Below are 18,698 nucleotides of genomic sequence, written 5' to 3'. Positions count from 1 at the left end.
CTGCTAAGTAAAGCTTTTTTACTGGAGTTGAGGAATTCCAAAAAGCTCGATAAGCAAAGTTATGTTCCTAGAGGAGGTGTTTCAGTATATAGTTCACAGATTTAAAAATGATAGTATGCAATATTTAGACATCTCTGGTTAAAGTCCAAAAACTGAAATACAAATGAGTATATAAATGAGTCATTTGACGGTGGTAAAAGTGAGGGTTGCGAACCTAAAGACATAAAGAAGATGAATTTTTAAATTTTTCCTAAAACACTTTATGCTTTTCAGACTTAGTATACTCATAGTATAGTTTCTTAGGTCTTCCACAATTCACGCAACTAGCCTATCTATGTGCTTTTCTTTATCTATAAAGTATAATGAACATTATTGGTATTCTAAGATTATTTATCTATAAAGTGTTGATCAAAATTTGTATTCATTCCAGGAGGATTTATTTTAGGTGGTATGACATGGATTTCTGTAGCTGTGCTGAAATGACTAAACTGTTGGCTCTTGAAGCTTTTAAGGTTGCATTTAGAAGTGACTTGCAGAGGCTAATTAAAAATAGATCTTAGTGTGTCATCTCATTAAAATGAATGGGAACAGTGATCTTATGCAAGAGTACAGCCTGTGGTCCACAATATATTTCTGTGAATGAGGGTTGCTGTGACTGGAGTTATATTAGTCTTTAACTCTTTCATTCTCCTACCTTGCACCTCACTAAATAGCCTGGTTCTGTTTTCTTGATAACGTCCCTGTAGGTAGCCGCAGGCTGCTGTTAGGTCCCCCTGCCAAAGCCGTCTCTTCTGCAGGCTAAAGAAGCCCAGCGTCCTCAGCTTCTCCTCACAGAGCAAGTGTTCCAGCCTGTGACCGTCTTGGTGGCCTTCCACTGAACTCAATCCAGTTAATTGATGTCTGTCTTGCAAATCCCAAACTGGCTACAGTACTCTGCCTGTGGTCTTAGAGTGGGGTGGTGTAATTGCATCCCCCAGTCAGCTGGCTGTGCTCCTGTTGATAAGCCCGTATGCTGTCAGCTGTCATTGCTGCAAGGGCGTGCTGCTGGCTCATGTTGAGCCAGACCTCCCAGGTCCTTTTCTGCAGAGCTGTTCCCCAGGCTGTGTCAGTGACCAGGGAGTTTGTCTGTCCCAGGGGCGTGACTTGACATTTGTCCTTGCTGAATGTCACAAGGTAGGTTCCTGTAGGCCCCACCTGTCTTTACATGAGTAGATACCTGCTTATATTGTGTCAAAAATAGCCACTTAATTCATAAAGTACAATGACCTATCCCTTCTGTAAGGTCAAAAATTAATGGCTGTTTTTAATTAAAAACAAGCTAGCAGGTAGATCCAATTTAGTGCTAAAATAATCCAGTAGGAGGGTGTTTTTAATAAGGATTTAAATTGGGTTGGGACTTAGATTCTGGAGCACATGAAACATGAAGCTTTTATTTGGAAATATCTCTGGCTTTTGTTCTGCATCCATGTTCAATGGGTGTTGTTCCTAGTGATGTGTGTTGGAGTCTGAAACAAAAGCTGCCTAAGGTGTCCCTTTTTCATCTTATTACTTTATTAACTGTGACCCTCCCTTAAGACTGGTTGCACTGTAAGGGACGCCTGGAAAAAATAATTCTCATGGAAGTGCAGAAGCTACTGTGAATGGCATCTCTGTTTGTGTGATGAGTGTGTTATCAGAGTAGTACTTCTTCCTAATCTGGCCTCTGTTCATTGTACTGTTAATGCTGTTGTCTGCTAGTGATTCAACAAGAAAATAGGAAAGCCTGTTCATGCTGATGCTTGTTTGGGAAGAGGAGCGGTGGTAGCCATAACATCTTGGAGGCCAAGAAATATATAAAGAATTAAGGCAAAATTGCATTTGTAAGTAGTGTTACTTTATCTTCTTGGGTTTTTCCCCCAAAGTAAATAACAAAATAAAAATTAAAAGCTTCTGTAGAAGGTCATGCAACAAATTATCCTAATACTCCTTAGAAAGATAAATCTAGTTTAATGATTTTTTACTAGAATGCTTTTTGAAAGTGAAGATTATACACATCTGTTCCTTCCCTTAATATAGGTCCAAAATACACAGAGTCTTGCAGGAAATCTGGGTAGTATAAGTGGTATCTCTGTCTTCGTTTTCGTTTTCTTTTTCCTTTTTTTTTTTTTAGAAGAAAAGCTGTTCTTGGAAAAACTACAAGCAGACTTTAAGGTTTTCTCAAATAATTCTTACTACTATTTAAAAAAATCTTGAGGTTAATCTGATCCTCTGTTTGACCTCCGACAAACATGAGTTTTGGCACAGTCATGAAATATCTAGTCATACGGTGTGTTTACGAAACTGTTGAGGTTAATCCAAGCAGATGTCGGTGTTTAAGCAGTGGCTGCTCATAGAGCCTGTAGCTACTTTTGCTCTTTAAGCCAAAATATTGTGAAATGTGGTTGGCTTTTTTTTTTTTCTTTAAAAATATTGAAGGCTAACACATTGGGCCAGTGTTGGAGCTGCACAGGTTACTAATTACAAACTCTCCCAGGCTGTCTGGGAGAACAGGGTTGTATCATTGTTGAGCCAACTATTAAATGAATATAAGTGTTAGTGGGTTTGATGTATGAAATGAATCTCATGCTGGTGGTGTAAGGATGCTACCAGAGGCTGGTGCAACATGGAAAGCAGTATTGCACAGTAGTTACTGAAGCTCGAGTCTGGCAGGTAGGGGTCCTGGTGGTTGTTGGGTTTTTTTTTCCAGCTTTGCAATTGATTGACTTTTACTAAGTTACTTATATTTAACTTTTATAGTTCTCTTAAAAAAAAAAATCAATGATTTACTACTTGTGCAAGGAACTGAGACTTCTTTACTGGAATTCATGGAAAACAGAGAGGAATATTTTACTCTTGGCATTTCTGGCATTCAGGTCTGCAAACTCAGTTCCGAGGTTTTGCCAAAGTCTGAAAACTATCAGGGAATAAATATATGACAGTCAGAACAGAGCAACAAGAGAGAGACAGAAAGGCAGAATATTTGGCTAGAAATTCTCAGAATCCTGTGTCTTTCACTCTTGATCTCTTCTGAGCTGATGGGGGCAGCTTCTAAGATAAATTTTTTCCTTTCTTGGTTGCCCCAGTTGCCTCCACAATGGATTCTAATTTCCTCATGTAGGAGATGCTGCCACCTTGAATGATTTGTTTGTCATGTTGAAGTATCTCTGGATTCCTAAGTATACCAATGCAAACAGCCATTAACCCCATGTATCACTAGGATGTTGATGTGAATGAATGCTTGTAAAATACTTCAAGGTGTTATTATTTGCTGTGAAAGCTCCTCTCCTGCCAAGGGAAAGGAGGTGTCTTCTGTTCAGTTTGGATGTTCTTCACTACATGCATTTTTAGGAAAGAGAGCTGTTTTGAGGTATTTTGGAAACTTACTTTTGACAGCTGTGTTGCTTTTCAGAAATGAAGGAGAGAAAGACGATAGACCCTTCAAGCATGGCCTAAATTACCAGTAAAATCTGTGAGGAACTGTGTTATGAAACAATTTTTGATATGTTTAAATCACAGATTTTTTTTTTAATGGCAATTAGTATTTTTGTTTGCATTTGAATAAATAAATAGAAATGAGTTTTAACTATAGTGTCCAAATAGCAATTTAGTGGTGACTGGACGCAGTGTTACTGTATTTATTGCATAGGTGGAAGTTATTCTTATGAGCCTATTGACATTATTATCTGCATGATGCAATTCTGCTTTTTTGATTTAAGTTGTTTCCATCTAACTATTCAAACCTGCTAGCTCTGCTTACATTAGCAGAGCTTTAGGGCTGTTGAGTTAAAAATACATACAATCTGTTTTTTTCATGCAGCATGTATCAGGACTGAGAAAGGTACTAAAACTTTGGATTTGAAAGGAATATCCTTTGTATCTTCCTGATATCCTGAGAAATCAGCTGGGAGAGGATGGATGTTTAAGACGATCATCAGGGTATTGTGAGCATGCAGAGACAGTTGTTGGGTAAGCTGGCAAAGCGTGTTTCATAGAAGACTTCACAGAACTGGAGAGCAAAGGAGTCTGGACGGGGTAAGGCTTTTATTCGCTGTATCTAGATGGCTTGCAGAAGAAAGTCATGGATAGGGAGGTGGACGAGATAAGAATCGAGGGCCAAGTGGCTGCCTCTCAATCAAGTGTTTCCTCCTGAGTCCTAGCAACCAGCTGAAGTATTCTCTCCTCGCTCCCTCTGGTGTGTATCAAAGTGGTTATTTTTTTGTTGCATGCTGAAATGAGTGAAGGGATACTTGTTTCTTGGTATATTGAGGAGAGGCGGAGATGTGTCAATGGGATTGTATTTTGTATGCATAAAAGTATAGGGCTGGAAAGGTCCTCCTGGTTCCTCAGGGCAGGTCCCAAGCAGGACTGGCATTGCTTAGGAGTTGAAAACCTATTATGGCCTCTTTGCTAAAACACATCTGTAAGAAGTCATGGTCAACCTAAAACTGTCTAAAACTGGAGTGTGCAGCTCTGACGCAGATTCTGACTTCTGTGGCTGTTTAAATGGTAGAAGTGGTTGAAATCCATAGGGCAGTGGTTGTGCTAATGCATGTGTGTTGGTGAATAAAGTAAACTAATAAGCCTCAATGTGCTTTTCATAGGCAGGGTTTAAATATTTTCCGTTCTGCCTTCAAAAGTGTAGTGGTTTAACCACAGCTGGCAACTAAGCCCCACACAGCCACTCGCTCACTCTCCCCCGGTGGGATGGCAGAGAGAATTGGAAGAGTAAAAGTGACAAAACTCATGGCTTGAGATAAAGACAGTTTAATAGGTAAAGCAAAAGCCATGCACGCAAGCAAAGCAAAACAGGGAATTCATTCACTCCTTCCCACGGTCAGGCAGGTGTTCAGCCATCTCCAGGAAAGCAGGGCTCCACCATGCGTAACGGTGACTTGGGAAGACAAACGCCATCACTCCGAATGTCCCCCGCTTCCTTCTTCCCCCAGCTCTATGCGCTGAGCATGACGCCACATGGTGTGGGATAGCCCTGTGGGCAGTTGGGGTCAGCTGTCCCAGCCGTGTCCCCTCCCAGCTCCTTGTGCACCCCCAGCCTCCTCGCTGGTGGGGTGGGGTGAGAGGCAGAAAAGGCCTCGACTCTGTGTGAGCACCGCTTGGCAGGAACTAAACCATCCCTGTGTTACCAACACTGCTTTCAGCACAAATCCAAAACACAGCCCCATACTAGCCACTATGAAGAAAATTAACTCTATCCCAGCCAAAACCAGCACAAAAAGTGTCTAATAAAACATTTGGTACTTAAAGAAAATAAATAGTGAGTCTGTATTTTCCTGCCAAATGTATTACCAAATGTCTTGGTTGAATAGCAAGCTAGTGAATGGGCCTAGTTTTCTGCATTGTGGAGGTTCTGTCATTTGATTTAAATGCAGTATTTCAACCTTTGTGTCCTTCTACAAAACTGCAAAACAGTGAAGGAGGGGAAAAGAAGGTGAAACAGTTCTGCTCTAGCAAGGAGCGTGTGGAAATAATATACACTCAGGTTTGCATTTGTTGCCTTTGTAAGAGTAACTGAGTGTGTGCTTTCAGCCTGGTCAGAGGGCTTTCTGGAGATGGGAGGGATGTACAGCAATCTTTTCACTCTCATGATTACTAATTTATCCCTTCATCTTTAATCTGAGTATGCCTCATGTTGTTCGCAGCAAACTTTAACTTGAGTGTGGCCAGAAGTGCCACAGCAGCAAGGCGGAGCTCTGAGCTGTAAAAGAGATGCAAGAAGCTGGGGAAATACTTAGTCCGTGATGAATTCTGCTCTGCGTGCCTGTCTTCCTAGTGATAGCAAAGGTTATCTTTGGCTTTCCTGTGCAAGCTGCAGTGTAGATGTATCCTTAAACAGCTCTGAAATGAAAAGGTTCCTTCTCTGTTACAGCTATTTTTATCTTATTAGAACAATTCTCTTCCACAATGTAAGTGCATGTGCCACGATGTTAGGATTGTACGTCTGTGTTACCATAGTGAATGGAAAAACAACTCTAGCAGGTTTTGAGGAGCAGTATATTAGGCTTGGACAAGTCTTGCAGCAGATGACCTCCTTGTGGCCGTGGAAAAAAAAACCTGGCAAGCACCCAGATCTTCTTTTATGGATAAGTATTAATTGTCTGCAGACTGTCTGGCAAGAAGAATTATTATAGTTAGAGGATATTACTGTTTATCTAATCCTGCTCCTTTGCAGCCTTGCATGCTTTTTCTGAGCTTAGATTTGCCTTGCTATGATCATTGACCACTGTTCGCACAGGGAATAAGGCATTGGGGACTGGTGGTCTGTACCTCTCCAACTGGTAAACCCATTCTGTTAGCTAGAATAAGGGGGGTTTTAAATCGTTTCTGCCCCCAGAGCATTTGTTGCCTGACTAATTTCATGGCCCCACAGTTAAGTAGCAAGATTTCTGTGTGAGAGTGTTAGAGAAAGAGCCTGTTTCACAGAGCATACAATTCATCTGTATGTACAGGGTCAGTATGAGATTTAAACCCCGTTTAAGACCTATTTAAGCTCCTCAGGCTTAACTGCTGCGTAGATTGTTGCCTTGCAGAAGAGAGGGATTTTGACATGGTAAGAATATTGGGTAAATTATTTTTGAGCAGGCTTGGCTTTTTTGCTTTATTTTACTTTGTGGATATTTTATTTTTGGAAGGGAGACAATGACCTGCTGCAGTCTGGGAAATGTGAGCTTGAATTTTGACATGTATTCTTTTTGGATGCAAGTCACTTAGGACTCAGAATTACATTGCCAAAATAAGTGGGATCTTTATAGGTTTCTTTGGGATCATGAACGCCTACCTCTGTTTAGTAGTTTTCCGTATTGAGAAGGGAATAATCTGTTTGTACTCATAAATGTTGTTGTGGTTTGCTCTTTACCAGGCTGACCTGAAGACTTCTGGTAGTTCCCAACTTTTTCAGAAGTCTGAAAAATGCATCAACATAAACCCTTGACTCCTACCCCAATACTTTGTTTTCTTAAATGTTTTGCTAATTAAAAGGTGATTAGATGGTTTTCTGACTTTTTGTTACTATGTGAAGAATTTGTTGTGGCTAGGTAATGATGAGAGGAATCTAATTCTTTGAGTTAGTGTTTTTTTCTCAGTTTTGGGAACTGCGCTGTATAGTTTTGGGGTGTTTGTTTGGGTTTGGTTTTTTCTTTTTTTTTGAGCCATGTTTAGATTTGAGAAACTCCAGAAAGTTTACCTTATTCTCCTGGGCCATAAATAAAATGTTATCACCAGCTTCATATGCTTCACTTCAAGGATTTGCTTACAATAGTAATTTTCAATATAGCTTGGGGAAATTGTGTTAGTGGACGGGTGCCTAAAGTAAGACTCTAGGCTGGGTTGCTTCCTTCCAGCTCTAGGTGGGCATCTCCTCCAGGGAGTATGGAAGCTCTTCTGGAGTCTGCAGAGCCTGCAGGAACCCAATAAATTACCTTGGAGCTTTTTGCTCTTACCCTATCCCGTATCTGTTTCCTTTCTTTCTGCAGAGAAGAGTATCTGTAAATGTGACTGTCCTGGTGCTATGTGTTGTTAAATTGTACCCCATAATTTCTGTAATTTCTAGGATGCTCATGATGGCTGTTCTTAAATTTGGGGCAAGGAAGACTGAACTATGTAGCTTTTTGAGTCTGTGTTCTCATTCCATGCTTTAGGATAGGAACTGAACTACAAAACTGGACATGTCTGGACATACTCTTGGGCAACTGGCTCAAGGTGGCCCTCCTTGAGCAAGGGGGCTGCACAAGGTGACCCCAGAGGTCCCTTCCAGCCTCAACCATTCTGTGATTCTGTGAAGAATCAATTCCCTGTAGTATATTTAGTTTAATAGCGATATGTTTAAATGAATGCAGGCCTACAAGGAATGTACTGTTGAGGAAGAGAGATAATTATGTAAATATTATGAGGAAAAATTAATCATTTTTACCTTTAATTGTGGTGTGTCACTGGGCTCTTAGTGATTCTTTGCTTCATGTTTTAAAGCGGTAGTATCTACGCAGAATGTGCAAACTGGTCATGTTTATTTTTTGAATGGGAAAGTGAAACGTATTTTGTTCTTAAGGTCTGTGCTTAAAGTTTAAGTTCCAAAAATCATTTGATGGAAGAGCAACCTATAGAATGCATTTCCTAATGTATAGACCTGATGAGGTAACTGGCAGCACTCTCAAAATGTGTTTTCACTCTCTTTCAGGTAATTGAGAATGGGTCCTCAATGATGCTAAGTCTACAATGGGAAGTGTCACACTTCGCTATTTCTGCTATGGGTGCCTTTTCACATCTGTGACCTGGACACTTCTGCTTTTCATTTATTTCAACTTCAGTGAAGAGAACCAATCCTTCAAGAATGTGCCCGTCAAGGGGCTGGAACCTCAGAGGCCATTTCCAAAAAAATTCTACCCCCGTTTTACGCGGGGGCCTGTTCATATACCTGAATTGCAACAGAAAGAGAGTAAGATAGGAAATCCTCTTGGAAATCATGTCCAGGACCCAGTTAAGGGGGATGTAGAATTCTCTCCTGAAATGGGTAAGTGGTTTTCAGTGCTGGTGACAAAATTATTAAAACAGTAGAAGAAATGAGATATTAAACAAACAAACAAACCTTTTCAAAGGATCGCAGGGAAAATTGTGTAATGAAGTAGTTTTGTTTGTTAAAATGCAGGGTGGTACTAGTGTCTCTCTTCATTAGGAATTCCTTGAAATTTATTCTATTTTGTTTAATCCGAAATATATTATTCCTAACATTTACAGCTGTGCTGTGTAAGTGCTAATGAGGAGGACTGGATTACAGCACGGTGTCTACCCTTGATGTAGTTCTTGCTTTTGGAACATTCAGTGTATGCTAGTTTCATATCTTACTTCTATGTTAACTGGGCTCAAATACATGAACTTTTATTAGCCACAGAGAAACTCTACTCACATCCAGTAATTAAAAATAGCTTGATAACAATACACCATGAAGAGGACCCATTGATTTGGAGAATATCCTTGGAGTATGAAATCATCTACAAAAAATGTGTGTGGGACAAATTATAATGAACGATTTATTGAGATGACAGTGGTTAGGGCCAGATCCTGCTTTCTTTGCACCAACAAAGGTCTGTGTGTTTCATTGGAGCATATTTCATCAATGAGATGATTTGGGTTTGTCTTCCAAACTAAAATGCTTTGTATATTTAACTGCTTACAGCTTAGTGTTCAGTGTTGTGTTCAGATGTGCAAACTGAGGCATGTTGCATGCTGGCCTGCAAACTTGCTTAAAGTCTGGAGGCAGATGTTGGCTGTTGTGGTATCAGTGTCTGCTGCTTTGGGCATTATGGCATAGTACCCTTCATAGCCAGGAGTTTAATGCTCATATCTGATTGAAGTCCTCTATCATTACTTTGGATGAATTCTGGATTACCAGCTTCAAGAATTTATAGAAGTTTACCGAACTTCAGTTTCCAAGCTGGTCACTAGGCCTGTGTGAATATGTAGGAAAAATGCCAATTCACGTTGCCCTGTGGCATTACAAATGTTTATCAGTTCACCGCAAAAAGCACAAGAGCCAAGTGAGGTGAAGGCCAGTCCAGAAGTGGCCGTTGCTTTCCAACTATTCAGTACTGGCCAGGAAAGAAATTGGACCTTCTTAACTGAGATGTCCCTTGATCTTCAAAGCAAGTGACTGGTTTGCTTGGTGAAAGCCAAGGGGAATTACAGTGCCAGGATAAATTCTACGTGAATCATCAGGAGACAGCTGGCTCTCTGTTAGAATTAGATCAGGTGCTGCAGGAAGGGGCTTCATGTCTATCTAGGGTAGAGCAGTGATAGACACACAAAGCAAAAAAAAAAAAAAAAGTTTGGCATATGATAGCCAAAACCAAACCGTCATCTGGTAGGACAATCTATCTTGTCTTTTTTTTTTTTAATCTAGGAGAGCCACGTAACACTACTGAAGTAAAGCATAAACTGATGTTTCAATTGCAAAACCCTTATTTTTCCAAGGGCTTTTATCTGCTGTTTGGACTGAAATCTTTCATGCCTTTTGCATGCATTTTGGATATTGTTCTTTATGAGAATGTTTTAAAAATATTAGCATTCCTTCTTGTCTGTATTCAGAAGATCAGAAAAAAGTAGTTAGTAGTTGGTTATGGACGGATTGTAGAATGAAACATGTGGTATGTGGTTCTTAAGCTTGTGCTTTGTGTAAAGAAAACGTTTTAAGTTGACCCAGTGTAATGGTGTTACTGTGACACTGAGTATTCAAGACCGATTGAGCTGGGTGTCTGAACTGACAAGCTGGAAGCCTTACTTTGGAAATGCGTGTGGTTCAAAGGAGGACTGATTTACTGCTTTACACTGCTGGTGCCGGAACAGTGGCACCGCCACTGCGAACAGACCTCATTCCTGTCCCTGTGATGCAACTTATCCACAGTGGGAGCACTCATCCATGAGTGTGATAGCATCAGTCACCACAAGACACACTATGTGGGTGTATCCCATGTCTTTTCCAGGTATCGCTACCCAGCACTTCCCACTTGGTCCTGCACAAATGTCAAGGCACCTGCTCTTGAGGTGTTTGGTAGTGCAGCTGCATTGCCATTGCTGTACTCGAGTCTAAAAGCAACAGGGTGGGAAATGTAAATGGTGGGAATGTGGATGCACTGAATTCCCTCTAGAAGGTCATCTTATACCTGTAGGTAGACTTTGTGGCTGAAATACAACTGGTAGTGACACAGCTGTGCTCTGAAGGCCAACCAGGACTACTTCCTGGTTGGAAAAGGAAGAAAGCTTTAAAACTTTAAGACCTTTTCTTCTGGTCTGTTTTTTAACCCGTCTCATTTTCTCCAGGCTTGAGCACGGCTGGCTTTTGCATAGCTGTTGAAAACTGGAGAACATGAGGTATGAAGAGAAGCTGAGAGGATTGGGTTTATTCTGCCTTAGAGAGAAGGCGAAGGGGTGAGATTTTATTGCTGTCAACAGCAACTTCGTGGGAGGCTATAGAGAAGATGGAGCTAGACTCTTTCCAGAGATGCATGGGATTATGATAAGAAATTAAAGCAAGGAGGAGATTTCTATTAGAGAAGAGGAAAAACATTTTCAGTGCAATGGTGCTCAAATGCTTGAACAGGGACATGAAGAGGTTGTAGAATCTTCATCCTTGGAGCTACTGGAGGCTTTCAAAACTTAACTGGACAAGTTCTGAGCAACCTGATCTAGTTGGACCTGCTTTGAGCAGGGGATTAGACCAGATTTCCCTTCCAACCTAAATTAGTCTATGATTCTGTGAAACATATTATCCTGGATGTATGGTAGTGTGTGAATGAGGAGCCCCCTTGTTAATTATTTTCTGCAGATTTTGAACCATATGGAGATGATGGGCAGGGTGGAAGGAAGTAAATTACATGATCCTTTCTCGCTTTTTGTATGGAAATTTCAGTGAAATTGCCTCTGTAGGTTGGTAATAGCTGGAGAGGACATACGCATCTCATTCTGTGCAGCCAGCTGAACAGAGACAATAAGAAGTCATTGCTCTGCTACCTGAATTATTGCAGAAGTGTCAAGCAGACACAGCTGGTGGCTAGCACTTCCCTCCTCTCCCTCCTTTTTTCTGTAGAAGAGTTGAGTGAAGCACCATAATATTTTGTTTCTGTTCACACTGGTGAGTATACGGCTCAGTGAGAGAGAAGCACATGGCACTGAGTCAAGGCAGGCAGGATGGCATTGAGGATTTCAGCCTTGGCCTCTAGCAGTGTACTTATTTATACCAGCAATTGCTGCCTCTGCCATGCTCAGCAACAGTTGATGCTTCTGCTAAAATAATCAATAGAGAAACAGCTAGCTCTGGTGCTATTTTACTTGCTGTCAAAGTCCCAGGTGATACAAACAAGAAGTTTACAGTTTTTTCACAGCTAGTTTTATGTTACTGCAGATGTGAGAAAACTGCGTGAAATTGGAGCTGCTATTGTGAGGGTTTTTCTACCATTGTAAATGTATTTTCTCTCTCAAAAATCCCATCACAGACCCGTCATCTGTATGGATAGGTGCTGGTGCATTGTGTGCCAAAGTCCATCCTCTGTTGCTTGTTTGATGTTGGGTCTAGGTGATGCTAAGCAATAGAGGCCATTTAAGTGAAAGGAGTGTGTCTGGTAAGGCAATAAACACAGTGGAGCCATCAGTCTTTGGAGAATTATTTCATTTTATTATAGCTGCAAGGACTACTCATAAGTGCTAGCTATTTGTGAGGGGTAACAAAAATAATTGCACAAAAATACACTCTGCAAAACCAGAGGGATTTTTGAAGAACGTAATGGGTTTTAGGGGAGGTTAAAGCATATATTTCAATCCTTGATTGTTTCCAAAGAATATTTTTGAGCCCATTAACTGATCTTGGCATGTGTGTGTTTGTGTGGGTATTTTTTTTTTTTTTCCAGGAATGATTTTTAATGAAGAAGATCAGGAAGTGAGAGACCTGGGCTATCAGAAGCATGCTTTCAATATGCTTATCAGTAATCGGCTGGGATACCACAGGGAGGTGCCTGATACAAGAGATCCAAAGTATGTACTAATTTTTGTAGAGAACATGGTATAATTTCATGTGCTCAAGGACTTGTTATGTTATACTTGATGTAGTATGTAACATTTTTGGTATTACGTTTCTGTTAGATACTCTTTCACCCTCCTGTGTTGCTGAAAGCAGATTTTCAGCTATTTAAACAGGAGTGCTTGAGGTTAGGATTTTTATTCTTTGGTCTCTTCTGTCTTTTTTGACTGAATATTGTTTCTGGAGATCTGTTTTTTTGCCAGCTGAAAAAGGTATGTGATAGGTAAAGCCCCCCAGAAACCAGGCTCCATGAAAAAAGAAAGACTGCTACTCCCTGAAAGCAAAGTTTTTTCCTGATTCTTAATTCACTTTAAGAATGCTTAATGAAGAACCAGATTGGATATACACTTATTCAAACTTTCATCATATTAATTTAATTTTTGTGAGTAGTAGGATTGGCAGAGAGCTATTTTGATAGAAACAAGATTCTGAAAATAATTCTTTAAATAAAAGTCAATGTGGAAAAGACCTAGGAATCAAACTGTCTTTCCAGGAATACTAAGATTACATGTCCTGTGTCTCTTTCATCTTGCTAGCTGTGTACTCGCTGACTTAAAGCATGCTACAATACTTTTTATTTTTTGAAGCTTCATTTTGAGATACTCAGTACTGTAACTACCAGAAGAGATGCTGTAATTCTGTTTGGTACCTTTGAAAGATGGGCATTAAATGTTGCAGTGCCCAAGTTAATGAGAGACTTTCACTTTATGTACTGTTTCACATTTGTTGTCAGCCTACAGAGGATAAGATAGAAGAATGACTGATGACAAAGGCTCTCTGGTTCTCAGTTAAAGTCCTTGCTTGGTATTTAGATTGCACTGCTCTGAATATTTTCTATGAAAAAGCAGTTTTTTTTCTATAATCTGTCTGATGCATATGGGGGGAAAAAAACACCACTGTAACAACAACAAAAAAACCCTCAACGTTGACTTGAAAAATAAATAAACCTGGTATGGGTAAATGTAACGAATCGTACTTGCTGAAATGTCTCTTCCAAGAGCTAAATTAATTCCAAGTCAATGAAGACTTTTCTTGTATACTTCTGGGTTTTCATTTACAGTTTCTTATTTTTATTGGATTCCCTCATGCCTAGCATCTTCAAATGGCATTAATCTGCGATACTGTGCCCTATTAGAAGTATGGACAAAATTTGAAAATACAGAGAAAGAAAGAATCATCTTCTGCTTTGAGTGGGATTCAGCTTGCAGATTAAGATGCTTAAACTTAGATAGCTGCATGTTAGTCAGTTGTCTCTGCTGTTATTATAATTAGCAGAGATCCAGTCAATGTAGTTAATGGAGCATGCAGAGCTCTTCAGCTGACAAAATGCACTTGTCAGCCTTAGGGTGAGCTGAACACTATCTATGCTCCACTGACAGCAGTGACTAGACTTGAGTGTCTTAATCTGCAGGCTGAATCCCAACCCTGGTTGTCTAGATAGGTATTTAGCACCATTGGAGGTAGTCTGGGATACCCAACCTAGTCTTCAGCAGCTGACCAATAAAGTTGTGGGTTTTTTGTAGGGCTCATGTCATATTTGTCATTCCTGTACATGCCTGAGCTACTCGAGGGTACTAGACAGTGTGTTGACAGCTGAAACAAGCCCTTAGTGTTTCCTCTTGTTTATGTCTTGAGGATCTGTGATTCTCACTCCCACCCCAACCTATCATATCCTCTGTTTTCCAACAAGTAGCAATGTTATTTATAAGTCTGTATTATGTGGAGAGTAACTTATTATGCTGAGCCCTACTATAGATGTTATATGCCTGGGCTCTTTATGTTCAAGTTAGAGGTTCTTCCTACACATTTAATGTTTGCTTGTTGTTTATGAAGTTTCACTAGTGACCTAGCCTTATGGAAATCCCACTGAAAAGAAAGTGAGAAGTACTATATTTCTGTCTGCAGATGTAGAGAGAAGTCCTACCCTTCTGATCTGCCATCTGCCAGTGTTGTTATCTGTTTCTACAATGAAGCGCTTTCTGCCCTGCTTCGCACAGTACATAGTGTTCTGGATCGCACTCCTGCACACCTTCTTCATGAAATTATTTTGGTGGATGACAACAGTGAATTGGGTGAGTGAACCCTTTGGTAATAGTTTGATCAGTGCTACCACTTCTTGATCTTCCTGTCTCTTCCTGTGCTTTATTGGTCAAAATAAGAATGTGGAAGCTGTGATGCAAAACCCATTTGTACTGTGGTCCATCTCCAAAAAGTGCCAGCCAGAACAGATGCAGGATGTTCTGAGAAGTCCAAGACGACATCCACTTTGACACCAGTGCCGTTTTACTGATGAGCTTTGTATCACACAGACTCGAACATTCAAAACCAGGTTTTGAAGCTAATAATGAGGAGTGTGTATTTGCGGAGGGGGTGATTAAGTAGCTGTTTATAGTTTAGCTGTTTTTAACAGTGCCTTGCTTGGGCTGCGCTGGTGCTCAGAGCAGATTACACTGATCTTTCCATAAACTTTGTGGGCCAATACTAACTGTGAATGCATCTGAAAGGAATTGAATGCACACAGTCTCAGCTGCGGTCTTGTGAATAAGTTGATGTGGCACTATGGAAACAGTGCGTCAGGTTTTTTGTACTTCCTCAGCATTTCAGACTGGTGGCGTGCTGGGATCGGAGCTCAGCCTTTGCTGGGAGGGCTCTGCGTGGCTCTCGCACAGCCTCTTGTGGCCACCGTAGGAGTAGCTGTCGCTGACTCTTGGTGGAGCAGCCTCTGCTCCCTCAGTCTGGGAGGGGCCCTAGAGGGGTAAAGCTTGCAGAATTGCTTTACTGGTGTTGAAAGATTGATGCTTCGGCATTTTTTTCTCGAATGATGGACAAGGCAAAGACAGACGCGCAATTCAAGCGTTTTGGCACTTCAAAAGTGGAATGCCTGTTGAGGAATGTGTTAGTGTAGCAGTACTTGCAAGCAGGACTGTGCAAGTTCCCTGCTTGCCTCTTTGCAAGTCCACAACTTTTTGCATTTTTAAAATGATTTTTAGATTATATTTTTTTAGTACATATAATTAGCTCCCTTGGTCTCATCGCTTGGTTTCTGGGTTAAGGTCTCACTTGCTCTAAGAGACTGATTAGATATGTATAATGTAGAATGAAATTCTCTTGTTATGGAGCTAGTTTATTTCTCTGAGGTCAGCTCAAATGTTAAGATACAGGAGAGAACAAAGATCAAACACTCTGTCCCTTGCTGATAAGAACGTGTAATATTTAAAAGCTTGTTTTGTTATTTTGTGTTTTGGAAGCAATATGCCCTCTTTGCTTCAAAGTCTCTTGTTCCATTTGTTGTTTTATAGTTTCGTAACCTTCATATTCAGAACTAAGTTTACTTCAAAACTCAATCTTTTGAATACAGTAATCCATTTGGTTGATTAATGCCTGTGTTTAGGCAGTATTACCATCACTCTTCTGGTCTGTTGCTAATTCGAAGGCCAAATTAGGTTCAAAACATTCAAGTAGCTACTTTTGCCTTTCTGACTTCAAATAAACATGTTTTGAAGCCGAAGATGGGAGGAGATATTGTTTATACAAAGAATTACTGCTCTCAATGGTGATGGTACTACTGATGTTTGCACTGCTGCTTAATTTTAACAGATGGAATTTTACAGCTGAAGAAGAGCAAAGCTGGTTTAGCGACTGAGGAAATGAACAAAGACTTTGGCTGTGCCATGGATCTCGTGTGAGCTTGGGCAAATTGCTTAATCTCTATGCCTCTTTGATTTTTTTTTTTAATTCATTTTTCCTACATTAAATGCTTCCTGAAATGGTATCTTAGATGAAATTCTGCCTGTTTCTTCAGCTTTAAATATAAGAGCTCAGTGCTGTTGAGCAAAGCTTGGGTCTTTGCATCTAGTTTTGCCTCAAAGCTTCTTACACTCAATCTTCAACAGTCTTACTAGCTAAGCAGGCATTTCCATGGCTCAGCTGAGCCCACTGTTATATTTTTCTTTCCCTTTACTGCAAGGCAGGATTTCTTTTTCTAGTACAACCTCTTTCTCCCTGATTTAGGCTTTACCTGTTATGGAACAGCCTACAGGATATGTTGAAGGGTGTTACTGTAGGCATTCTTGTATGCAGAAAAAGAGATTGAAGAACAGAAAAGCAGCAAATTGTCTGCAACTCAGTACTTTGAAATAATAACACCCCAGACTCGCATCCTAGATTTGTCTTGTTTAGAGGAGCCTTCGTTACATAGATATGGAGCAAGATAATGGCTAAAGTAATTTTTGGAGACTGTCAGCTGGCTAAAAGGGAGCAATTCTCTCCTTGGAGCAAAATTTCTCAGGCAGGCTCTATTGAAGCAATTTTTTGGGTTATGTCAGAAGAAATCAGTCTTCCCAGTGGACACAAAGCCGACACACAAAACCCCATCAACAACAAAAACCCCAAAAGATGTCTGAGACTACACTGCTCATTGCGAATGGTCCATGATGTGTTCAGGCAATGGCTGGGCACAGTTTCCAGCAGAAAGCCGGGTCAAAGCTGTGCTCTCAGAGCAAGTTAGCCATTAGGTACTACTGGCTCTTATGTTCTGCTGCTCGAGCCTGTGTTGTGGTCCTGGTTTACCTACCAGTATGGACATGACCTCCTTTGTCTTTTTTTTTTTTTTTAGCTGTTTTCAGAAGTTTGGACATGCCATTGCCCATCCAAAACTATTTCTTCATGTATTATATGTCCTTTCATGCAGCCTTATCTGCCCTAAGTGCTGAGTTTGATAACTGAGCTTTTCTGCTTTGTGCTAGCCCTTTGTTTTCTGCAGTTGTACACTGTCTTTCCTTTGCTATGATACATCAGGTGAAGAATTATTCAAGCACTAGTTTATTTTAGATTTGCAAATCCTTCTGTCCTGCTTATTTGGGTATCTCATTTGGGTAGCATCCTAGAGATGACTTCATTTCATCAGGTTTCTAGGAGACTTTCTCCAAAAAAAAAAAATCTTTCCTATTGTCTCTGGCATATGCTGTCACATTGAAGACCAGGGGAGAGAATTCCTGTCACCCAAATGAATCCTGTCTGAATCGCTTCAGAGACTTTTCTTTATCCTAAAATATTCTCTGGCACCATATTGGCTCTGTGGTACATTCTCATTCTTGATCCATGACGCTGCCTTGCAGTGCAAAGGCTGAGATCTTAACATTTGGAGTTGCTTCTGGGAATCTCCTTTTCAGTCTTCCTGCCTGAAAGTTCTTGTACTCCCTGAAGGTTACAGCTCTGGCTTCCACATATATTCCTTTGGCATTTAATCTTGTTAACAGCAACTTTAATGTTTGAACTGACATTCATCAGAATAATAATATTTATTCCAGCATATCCTCTGTTGAAAGTCTCTCTGCTTCTCTATACCAAGGTTCTCTGTGAAGTCACAGCTGGCTTTTTGTTTTTCTTCCTCATTTTATATTCCTCTTTATTTCTCTATAAGCTTATTAACTTATGTTTTTCCATTGCTTCCGTCTTTGTGTGTCCATCTTCTCTTCAGTGGTCCTGCTTTAATGTTAGAAACCACTGTCCTCGGGTGAAAAAAGTATTGTTACACTAAAAATTGCCATTGATGTTAGTTAAGTTACAGTAGTGCCTATAGACTTCAGTGAACCTTGCTCTCCTTCAAAAGCACATGCTTGCCAGCAGTGTCTTTGATCCTTTTGGATTTTAGAAAAGCAACCACCTGTGAGTGAGCTGTAATTCTTTGTATCTCCTATTGTATCAGCTAACCTGGTACAGGTAACGAAAGGTGTCTTCATGCTTCTTTTTCAAGGTGTGTTTGTTTTAGTGTATGGAACACTAATTTAAATCACTTGTCTGTGTGAAAGGGCTTTCATTACTTCTGCTGCAAATGACAGTCACCATGAGAAGAATTTAGAAATGCTATTTCTTTGTACAGTGCCTTTTATTTTTTTTAGCAGCAGTAATTCCTTTAAGCATAGAGCCTAGTAGTTCCAGTTAACTTGAGTCGTATTGTACTAAAGGCTTTGCAAACAGAACAGAAAGGTAACAATCCAGCCTGTATTCAGGAAATAAAGGCTAAGTATAAAACCTGAGACGGTGGCAGCGCATAAGAAGTTAGTGGGGAAAATATAAGGCAGTGTACTTATCAGCGGGAATG

The 18,698-nt window shown here is 40.3% G+C and overlaps 1 protein-coding gene across 5 annotated transcripts in view; it reads left to right on the top strand.

The window, feature by feature from the left end:
* GALNT11 (polypeptide N-acetylgalactosaminyltransferase 11) overlaps nucleotides 1-18,698 on the top strand; it is a 55,052-nt gene that overhangs the window by 9,058 nt on the left and 27,296 nt on the right. For 4 of the 5 annotated variants that reach the window (XM_087730531.1, XM_087730547.1, XM_087730537.1 and 1 more), the window contains 3 exons: nucleotides 8,207-8,539; nucleotides 12,426-12,549; nucleotides 14,501-14,667. In XM_087730531.1, the coding sequence (XP_087586657.1) occupies nucleotides 8,245-8,539; nucleotides 12,426-12,549; nucleotides 14,501-14,667 (586 nt within the window). In that variant the 5' untranslated portion in view covers nucleotides 8,207-8,244. Of the gene's footprint in view, nucleotides 1-1,155; nucleotides 1,174-8,206; nucleotides 8,540-12,425; nucleotides 12,550-14,500; nucleotides 14,668-18,698 lie in introns of those variants that run through there. The other variant, XM_087730556.1, reaches the window with a different exon arrangement.

The sequence above is a fragment of the Nipponia nippon genome, unplaced genomic scaffold, assembly GCF_047370975.1.
Source record: "Nipponia nippon isolate SJK-2023a ecotype South Korea unplaced genomic scaffold, ASM4737097v1 scaffold_1, whole genome shotgun sequence".
NCBI classification, from domain to species: Eukaryota; Metazoa; Chordata; class Aves; order Pelecaniformes; family Threskiornithidae; genus Nipponia; species Nipponia nippon.
Note: the sequence above shows the minus strand (reverse complement) of the source record. Positions and strands in the feature narration are given on the sequence as shown.